Here is a 10,299-nt window from a genome sequence, read left to right as displayed (position 1 = left end):
AGGTGTTTTCCAAAGGTAAGTCACAATAGAGGACATAGCTGCAGCAATCCATGCCCTAGCCAGCCTGTATCCCAAACTTAAGTGTCAACAAGCAAAAGTCACTCAAACCTGTTTACCCTGAAATTCCCACTTCAACCCAATCCCCAATAAACACCCTGGGCAACATTGGGCAAAAAAAGACTTTTATTCCCCCCCACATTCCAGCTCTTCATGTTTTGTAACGTCTCTTCCAACTCAGAACAAAGGCTGGAGAAAAAGATTCACACCTGGAGAAAAAGATTGAAAACCAGGGCAGATGAGAAGTCCCTTGGGGGAAGCTCTGGGATGGCTGAAAACAGTGAGGAAGGAGCAGAGGAAGTGGCAACTACAGATGGGTCCAAGTGCTTATTGGGACTGGGTAAGTGGCTTTAGGACCCCAGGATCCAGCAGGAGCCAGAGAGCTTTCCTTTCCCAGTCTACTCAGATCTAAGAAAGGCAAAGAGGATTCCACCATCTCCTATCCCAGGTTGGTGGAGCCTAGCCCTGAGGAAAATAAGCAACGTTGACCTTGAGTGGCCAGTTCCTCTGGTCAGAGCCAGAGGGTGTCTCCATTTCTCCCATGGCTATCTCCGAGGGCCCAGCAACCAGTTGTTGAAGCTGAGAACAGTTTAAGAATTGGGTGGTAACAGATAACTCTCAAATTATATGATGTCCACCTGACAGAGTGAGACTTTTTTAGAGAAATTTTTTTCCCTTAACGACCAGACACATGAACTAGTTAGCCAATATGTTCCCTGCCCACTGCTACCTTTTTGTGTTCCTCCAAAGATCCTGTTAGCAAAATCACTTTTTTCTAAATGTAATGAAGGCTGATGGAAAAGATAAAGCATGTAAAATTCTTGGGCACTGGGACATATGGGTGGCTCAGTGGTTGAGAGTCTGTCTTCAGCTCAGGGCATCATCCCGGGATCCAGAATCCAGTCCCACATCGGGCTCCCTGCGAGAAGCCTGCTTCTCCCTCTGCCTGTGTCTCTGCCTCTCTCTCTGTGTGTCTGTCTCTCATGAATAGATATATAAATCTTTAAAAAATAAAAAAAAAATGCTTGGGCACATACTATGTGCCTAGTAAATGGGCATCATCAATCCTTTTGCACTGTCCAGGATGAGTTTTACAAAATTTGCATCATAAAACTGGGTATCAGAATTTCAGGGCAAAAGCAAGGTAAGCATAATTCATATTCAGGATGCATCATCAAATCTGAACTCTCTTAACTCACCACTGTTGCCAAAAAGCTTGGATGTGAACTACAGGTATGGATGAATCTTAAAATCAGAATGCTAACCAAAAGAAGTCAGTCACAAAAGAATATGTATATTCCATCTACATAAAGTTCAAAATAAGTAAAACCAAACCATAGTGTTTAGGAATGACTCTTATCACAGGTATACTTGCCACCCCCACTCCATCTCCTACTCCCACAGGACTGGAGCAAAGAACCTTACCTGAGAACAAGATGGGAACTAGGCCAGTGCCCTCAGAGCCGGGTTCTAGACCAGTGGGACTCCCGGCGTGGGTGGAAGCACACAGCAGTGAAACAGCAGAGAAGGCCACAGAAGAAAAGCAGGAAGGAGCCCAAAACAAGCAGTCTGGAGCCACACAAAGCCAACTCCTCCTAAGGATGAGCAAAGGGGGGCAAGGAGGAATAAATGAGAGAGAGGGACGGTAGAGAATCTTCTCCTAAGGAGACACTTTATCCTAGGGCCATAGAGAGAAGCCCCCATCGGGGGAGAGGGCTCTCTACAGCCAGGGAACCAAAGGGAAAATCTAATTTCTATATAAGGTAACTGTCTTAATGGTATACGAACTGCTTTCTTGCCCAACCACTTGAAGTGAATCCCCATAATGTCTCCATGAGATAGGAAAGTTCCCTACTATCCACATTTTAAATATGCTCAAGCAGGGCCAGGTCTGGACACCAGTATTTTCTCTGATTCTAAGCTCCTAAGTGATGCTCCTTGCCAGGCTCTTTGGCAACGTGAAGGCAAGTACACAGCAGCCTCCTAACTGGTCTGTCTCCTGCACTCAGGCAGGCTCTCCCCACTCAGCACGTGGCCCCTATGGCCTGCAGCATCAAGTCGTAGTGTTTTAGCCTCACAACCAGGCCCCTGCATCTCTTCTGTCTCTTCCCTTCAGCCATTTCTAAGGCCCTCATCATGGAGTGCCCTCAAAGACTGAACACTTTTCAACTTCTAGGCCTGTGTGCTCATGCTGGTCCTTTTGCCTGGAATGTATTTCCTTCTTCCAAACGCCCTCTATCGCATTCTCTGCCCACATCTTCGTCCTCTTCAAGGGTCACCCTGAAAGGGCAGATAAAGCCTGGGAAGGCATAGGCAGTCAGAAGGCATAGGTTGCAATCCTGGGTCTGCCACTTAACCAGTTGTGTGGCCTGGGGCAACTCACTCCCTCTTTCTAAGCCTCTTTCCTCATCTGTAAAATGGGATAATAACAGCTACCTCAAAAGGCTATTTTAAGATCAAATGAGATAATGAACCTGAAAGCACTTTGTACATTATAAACTACTGTACACAATTCCCTTTCATAAATGCTACCTTCTCTGTGAAGCGCTCTCCATAAATGTTCAAGTTAGGGTTAATTGCTCCTTACTCTGTGTTTGAATAACACTTTGCTCACATCTCTATGATAGCGATTAGCCCATTCTGCCTCTTATTACAGCTTCTGCATTCCTTTAAAGTGGAGATCGTATTTTATTCTGTTTAAAGACAATCATTAATAGTAATAACTGTCACTCATCCAATCTCTATTACGTAGCAGGCATTGTACCGGGCACCTGACATTCATTCTCATTCATCTTTATTTGTTGGCATCATGAGGTAGTATTATGTTTTCCATTTTACAGATGAGGAAGCTGAGGCTCAGAGAGGCTCTGATGCTTGCTCAAGGTCATACAGCAAGCTGAGGCAGAATTATAGAGCCTGTGCCTTTTCTACTAGGTAAAACTGCCCCCAGAAGCCTTCGGGACAGAGCATTCAGCGCGGCAGTCTATGAAACCCCAACAACCCAGGCTCTTACCGAGGTAAGCAACTTAGTGAGCACAAGGCCTTCGTGGCTCCAGACCCTTACACACTCCTCAGCCATCCTATGACTCAAGGTGGCATTTCCTGCTCCCTCCTCTGAGCAGGTTATGGGTGGCTGGCTGGAGGGCAGGATTCCTGGAGCAGCACTAAAATACATGCAGGTTCCTGGGGTCCTTTCTGTGGTCACCTTGGCAGTAATGAGGACCAGCTCTCCTGCAGAAGATCCTATGAGAGACATAGGAGAGGTGGTGGAAGAAGATGGAGGTTGGGGTGGAAGCCATCCATTTTCAGACTTCCATTCATTCCTAAGGCTTCCTTCAGTAACAGCCGGGTTGGCATTGAGTCTGTTCAATAAAGTACTCTCTATACCATCATTGTGTCGTTGAGAAAGGACAATAACTGTGTACCAATATAAACAAAAAGTGAATTATGTTTGCTTACAATCAATACAACAATCATGCCAATACTCACAAAGTTGCAGTGAAATGGGGTACAGATACACATTGCCAACATCAGTCTGTATAAACTAGTCTGTCCTTTTTAAGAAAGCAGTTCCCTGCTAGGTACCAAAATCCATGAAAAGGTTCACACTCCATTTCAAATTAGCAGGGAAAGGATGGGCAGCCTACTCAGTCAATGGCCTTGGGACAATTTCCATTTGGGAAAAAAAAAAGTTAGACTCATCTCACACTATAAAATAAAGTCCAGAGACGCCTGGGTGGCTCAGCAGTTGAGCATCTGCCTTTGACTCAGGGCGTGATCCAGGGTCCCCGGATCGAGTCCCACATCGAGCTCCCTGCATGGAGCCTGCTTCTCCCTCTGCCTGTGTCTCTTCCTCTCTCTGTGTTTCTCATAAATAAATGAATAAAATCTTTAAAAAAAAATAAATAAAGTCCAGATGTGTTAGAGATCTATACAAACAAACTAAACAGAACAAAACCCAAAGAAAATACAGAAGAATATTTTCTAAGTTTAAAGTGGGGAAGGCCTTCCTAGAAAAGACACAAGATCTAAAAGCTTGAGTAAAGGACAAGAACAATAAACTTAACTTTTTAATAGTTGAAGGCTTCTCTATGATGAAAGCTAACTTAAAAAGTGGGGCACCTGAGTGGCTCAGTCAGTTAAGTGTCTGCCTTTGGCTCAGATCATGAACCTGGGGTCCTGGGATGGAGCCCTTCATTGGGCTCCCTGCTCAGTAGGGAGCCTGCTCTCTGTCCCCCTGCCGCCACTCCTGCTCATGCTCTATCTCTCTTTCTCTCAAATGGATAAATAAAATCTTTAAAAAAAATTTTTTTAAGTAACAGAATGGATGAAAATGCCTATATATGTTTTGTAAAAAATTATTTATTTGAGAGGAGAAGGGGCAGTGGGAGAGATTCTTCAAGCAGACTCCTCTCTGAGTGGAGCCCAACATGGGACTTGATTTCACAACCCATGAGATCCTGACTTGAGCTGAAACCAAGGGTCAGATGGTTAACAAACTGAGCCACCCAGGGACCCCAAAATGCCTATATTTAATTAGCAAAAAGGTTTACAATCCGGAACATATAAGGATCTCCTAAAAATCAGGATGACAAAGACAAATAACTTAAAAGACAAATGAGCAAAGGATTTAAATGGAGATTCACGGAGGCATGAATGGGGCCAATAAACCTACAAGAACATATGCAACCTTACTAATAATCAGAAGAAAGTAATGAAAAACAATCAGGTAATTCCTTTGTTCATTAAGTTGGTAAAAATTAAAAAGACTAATAATAACAGGAGTTGCTGAACATGTGGGGAAATGGGCACTCTCAATGAATGATACCTTTTAGAAGACAATGTGGCTGTATCTGTTGCAATTTTAAATGGATACAGATCCTGACTGAAAAGATGCCCATCAAACTGTGGACACTGCAGGGGTGAGGTGGATTTTTACATGTGTTTTGTATACTTCCATGTGGTCCAAATCCACAACAAAATGAATTTATCTATTAAAAAAAAGTCCATTCCCTTTGACTCAGTAATATCATTTATAGAAACTCATCCTAAGGAAAGGATTCAAAAGAAAAATGAAAACTATACCAAGATGTTTATTGTGACCACAAAAAATACCAAAACATAGGAAGCAACAGAGATGTTTAACACTAGGAAAAGCATTACAAATGATGGCCCAACCACTTAATGGATCACCTTACATCCATTAAAATAATAATGGTCAAGCCAGGCAGTAATAAAAAAATGTAAGTGAAAAAAGAGAAATACAAACTAGTATATAAATCATAAGAACTAAGAAATGTAACTGTAAAATTTTCTAAGAGAAACTCCCCCTTTCTCTACGTTCCCCAGATTGAATCAGTCACCAAGCCCTGTCAATCCACTGCCAATGTCTCTCTGGGATCAGTCCCCTTCTTTCACAGCACTGTCTTAGCTCGGGTTTTCACATTATCTTTCCATTGCAATCACCTCCTACCTGGTCTTCTTGCTCTGGACACGCTTCCACCAGGCAGTCAGCCTACAGAGTGTGATCTTTTCAAAAGAACAACAACAAAACCCTATTTTCCTGACTAAAATTTTGAGCTTGCCCAATGTACCAGATAAAGTTCAACTACCTGGGCCTGGCATACAAGATCCTCCAGAGGATTCTGTCTGCTTCCTCAAATGCATCTCTTGCACTCAGTCAACACTGCTTCCCCTGCACCAGTCAAACTGAACCCTTTGAAGGTCTCAAACATGCCAGTATGGTCTCCATCGCACGCCTTTGCATATGCTTGTCCTTCTGCCTGGAAGAGTACACTCTGAAATCTTCCTCAAGCCTCAGCTCAGGCACTAAATCCTTGGAAAAGCCTATCTTCACTAACCCTGCTTGACAGACTCCTGAGTATTCCCACTATACCTTGTGTGCTACTTCACACATTGGAAGGTATTTACTTTGGTTCACATCTGTATCCTTGCTAAACTATAAGCAGCTTGAGGTGTCTTAGATATTTCTTTATTCCCCATGCTTGGTACACAATAGGTGCTCAATAATTATTACTTAGATGATACAATCATAGGTGGATTATTTTTTATTTTGTCTAGAATAATCTTTGATGGTATTATTCTCTTTCTAACTTATGAAAAGGAAAGGGCTTGTTTACAGAAGCAGGACTTGAGAAGCTGAATCTAAAATTCATATGGTAATTAAAGGGGTCTGGAATAATCTAAACAGTTTTTAAAAAGAACAAAGTTGGAGGACTTATATTTTCTGATTTCAAACTTAATACAAAGCTACGGTGATTACAAGTGTGGTGCTACCATGGATAGATACATATGTCAATGGACTAGAACTGAGAGTCCAGAAATAAACCTATATATACATCCATGGTCAATTTATTTTCAATAGGGCGCTGATACTATTAAAAGTTAAAGAACAGGGATGCCTGGGTGGCTCAGAGGTTAAGCGTCTGCCTTTGGCCCGGGGTCTGATCCTGGAGTCCTGAGATCGAGTCCCACATCGGGCTCCCTACATGGAGCCTGCTTCTCTCTCTGCCTATGTCTCTGCCTCTCTCTCTGTGTATCTCTCATGAATAAATAAATAAAATCTTTAAAAAAAAAAAAAAGTTAAAGAACAGTCTTTCCATAAAACATGCTGGGACATGGGGATCCCTGGGTGGCTCAGCAGTTTGGTGCCTGCCTTTGGCCCAGGGCGTCATCCTGGAGTACCGGGATCGAGTCCCATGTTGGGCTCCCTGCATGGAGCCTGCTTGTCCCTCTGCCTGTGTCTCTGCCTCTCTCTCTCTGTGTCTCTCATGAATAAATAAATAAAATCTTAAAAAAAAACAAACCATGCTGGAACAACTGGTTAGTCACTTGCAAAAGAATCAAGTTGGACCCCATCCTCACACCATTCACAAAAATTAACTCAAAATGGATCACGGAGCTAAATGTAAGAGTTAAAACTATTAAATTTTAGTAGAAAATATAGGGGAAATCCTCATGAGCCTGAATTAGGCAACCCCTGCTTAATCAAGACACAAAAAGCACAAGCAACTGAAGAAAAAATACACTGGATTTCATCAAAAGTAAAACTTCTGTGCTTCAAAGAACACCATCAACAAAGTGAAAGGACAACCCGGAGAATTGGAGAAAAAAATCCATATGTCATACATCAGATAGGGGAAAATATAAAGAACTCTTATAACTCAATAATTAAAAAACAAATCATCCAATTTTTTTAAAAGGCAAAACTCTGAATATATATTTCTTCTAAGATAGACAAAGAGGGATGCCTGGGTGGCTCAGCAGTTAAGCGTCTGCCTTCGGCTCAGGGTGTGATCCTGGAGTCCCAGGATCAAGTTCCCCATCCGGCTCCCTGCATGAAGCCTGCTTCTCCCTCTGCCTATGTCTCTGCCTCTCTCTCTCTCTCTCTCTCTCTCTCTCTCATATGAATAAATAAATAAAATCTTAAAAAAAAATAGACAAAGGTCTTAAAAGTGCATGAAAAAAAAATGCTCAGTATCATGAACTATGCCAATCAGAACCATGGTGAAATACTACTTCCCAATGACTAGGATGGCTAGAATAAAAAAAGCCAGATAATAACAAATGTGGAGAAATTGGAACTCACATAGTGCTGGGGAGAACACAAAATGGTGCAGTCACTTTGGAAAACAGTCTGGCAGTTCCTCAAAAGAGTAAATATAGAGTTACAATATGACCCAGCAATTCCACTTTTAGGTATTTCATTTCCCCCAGGAGAAATGAAAATGTATGATCACACAAAATCTTGTATGTGAATGTTGACAGCAGCATTGTTCGTAATAGTCAAAAAGTAGAAACAATCCAAGTATCAATCAACGTGATGAATGAATAAATAAGATGTGGAATATCCATACAATGAATATTATTCAGCACTAAAAACACAAAGTACTGATTGATATGTGCTATGACATGGACATGTTATACTTGAAAGAAGCCAGCCACAAAAGAGCACATACTATATGAAATGATATGGGTAAAGCTACAGAAAAAGAGAGATAAGTAGTTGCTGGGTCTGGAAGGTTAAGAGGAAAAGGGAAGCAACTGCTAATGGGTACAAGATTTATTTTGAGAGAATGAAAATGCTCTAAAATTGATTGTGGTGATAGTTGCACACTTCTGTGACTATACGAAATTGTACATGTTAAATGCGTGAATTTTATGGTAAAGCTGATGTATATATGTTTACAAAATAAAAAGAATAGGAAAAATTATCTCAAGTCTGTATATATCAGATACCTTCCTTTATTCTCATTTTTTTATCACAACATGTACACCTGGACATAAGAGAGACCCCCCACACACACACACGCAATCTCACAAGAGAATCTTAGAATGGTAGTGTCGGAAAGGACCACAGAAGCCGGGGAGTTCCACCTTTCTCTCCTCTCTTTTCATTTCCCCAATTTCAGACAAGGAACCTGAGGCCAAATCTCATACAAGAGTCAATGGCACCCACTGACTCCCTCCCCTCCCCCCATCATTTTCCCAGGAGACTCTAAGCTCTGTGGGAATGGATGATATCTAATTTTTTCTGTATTCTCCATAGCACATAGAGCTGTGCTAAGACTGCCTGAGAGCAGGCACTCAAAACACTTGCTTAATTGAACAGGGTATGTTTCTTGAATATCCATGAGGAAAAAGAAGGTGCCTCTAAGAGGAGAAAGCAGTAGGGATGAAGAGGGATGATAAAGAACATTAAGTCAAATCTACCCCATCTTATCACACCTCCAAGATTAGGTGCTGAAAGAGGAGAGAGAAAACACAGGGAGCCCACATAGTGTCACTATGTTCACTGAAAGTATCTAGTCCTTACTAGAAGTGACGAAGGCCAAAGGATATTCCCAAGGTCACCAGGTTGGGGAGGTCAGAGACAGGGCCCACCCCTAAGTGTTCTGATCCTCAACCCATAGTCCTCCTCGATCTCACCTTTTTTTTTTTTTTTTAATATTTTATTTATTTATTCATGAGAGACAGAGAGAGAGAAGCAGAGACATAGGCCAAGGGAGAAACAGGGTCCCTGTGGGGAGCCTGATGCGGAACTCAATCCCAGGACCCTAGGATCATGATATGAGCCAAAGGCAGCCGTTCTACCACTGAGCCACCCAGGCACCCTTGATCTCACCTTTCAATCCCATCTGACTACCCAGGACCGTGGCTTGGAATGTCTGTGTCTTGTTCCCTTCTGGACCATCTCCAAAGTTCAAAGTGGTCAGTAAGCCCACGACGTGAGGGCCACGCCACTTCCCTGTGACTGTCCCATTCACGGGGCACAGGGTCAGCTGGCCAAAAGATCTCAAGAAAGAGACCCAGTCCTGTGTGCAAAAGAAAAGTGGGAGAGAGGTAAGAGATTAGCAGCATGTGCAAGCTTGTATGAAAAGGATGAGGAAAGTACTCACCTGGGGAATGTCAGGGCTGCGCAGGCCAGTTCTGTGAGTAAGGAGGAAGCCGCCGAGGCCTAGGCCTGAAAGGCCAAGAAGCAGCAGGATCAAAGTGGCACAGACCAAAGGCGGATGGTGGGCCAGACAGAGATGCAGGTTGTGCCCTGCCTGGCAGCTGCCCATGGGGAGGAGAGAGGTCCGGGGCTCCACGGAGAGCCTGCTGGAGGACAGGATGGACAAGAGCCTGCCAGTCAGAAGGCACTTACCCATTTTATTCAAAGGGAAGCTAAAGCATTGAAAAGACCAAGAACTTCCCCAAGGCCACACAGCCACTTAATGATAGAGCCAGGACAAGAATCCAAGGCTCTTGGCTTCCAGTGTTCATCCCCCTGCACCACTTAATAAATGTTTGCTGCATTTCATTTCTGAAGTAATCAAGGCAGAAGCAAAGCAGAACACACTGTGCTGGAGAAAGGAACCCAGAAGAATTGTCAAGGGGAGAAATTCAGGAAGCAGCTGTTCTGGGGCGAGGGTCTGGCTGAAGAGCGGTGCCATCCAATAGCCTAAACAAAGGAAGTGTCTGATGAGAACTCCACTTTGGAGCAAGACGGTTCAATCTGTATCCTCCCCTGCCACTCACTGGCTATGTTAGAAAAATCAGTTAACCTTTGTGAGCTTAAGGATCTGTGAAAGAACACCAAATAATGAAGACTAAACGTGACAAATAAAGCAGTTTTGCATAGTATTCAGCCATGCAGGAATTCAACAAATGTCCATTTCCTTTCTATTTCACTGTGTCATACTGATCTTTAAAACCAGGTGAAGCAACACAAAAAATACT

At 42.9% G+C, this 10,299-nt stretch overlaps 1 protein-coding gene across 9 annotated transcripts in view; it reads right to left on the bottom strand.

Moving 5' to 3' along the window:
• Window positions 1-165: 165 nt before the first annotated feature.
• Window positions 166-10,299, bottom strand: part of TMEM219 (transmembrane protein 219) — a 50,249-nt gene continuing 40,115 nt past the window's right edge. For 5 of the 9 annotated variants that reach the window (XM_072753518.1, XM_072753519.1, XM_072753517.1 and 2 more), the window contains 5 exons: window positions 9,477-9,678; window positions 9,203-9,392; window positions 3,071-3,300; window positions 1,483-1,652; window positions 166-266 (listed from right to left, as the gene is read on the bottom strand). In XM_072753518.1, coding sequence (XP_072609619.1) covers window positions 1,515-1,652; window positions 3,071-3,300; window positions 9,203-9,392; window positions 9,477-9,678 — 760 coding nt within the window. In that variant the 3' untranslated portion in view covers window positions 166-266; window positions 1,483-1,514. Of the gene's footprint in view, window positions 267-1,482; window positions 1,653-3,070; window positions 3,301-9,202; window positions 9,393-9,476; window positions 10,173-10,299 lie in introns of those variants that run through there. The other 4 variants (XM_072753520.1, XM_026011132.2, XM_026011133.2 and 1 more) reach the window with 3 other exon arrangements.

This window comes from Vulpes vulpes, chromosome 3 (assembly GCF_048418805.1).
Source record: "Vulpes vulpes isolate BD-2025 chromosome 3, VulVul3, whole genome shotgun sequence".
Taxonomy (NCBI): domain Eukaryota; kingdom Metazoa; phylum Chordata; class Mammalia; order Carnivora; family Canidae; genus Vulpes; species Vulpes vulpes.
Note: the sequence above shows the minus strand (reverse complement) of the source record. Positions and strands in the feature narration are given on the sequence as shown.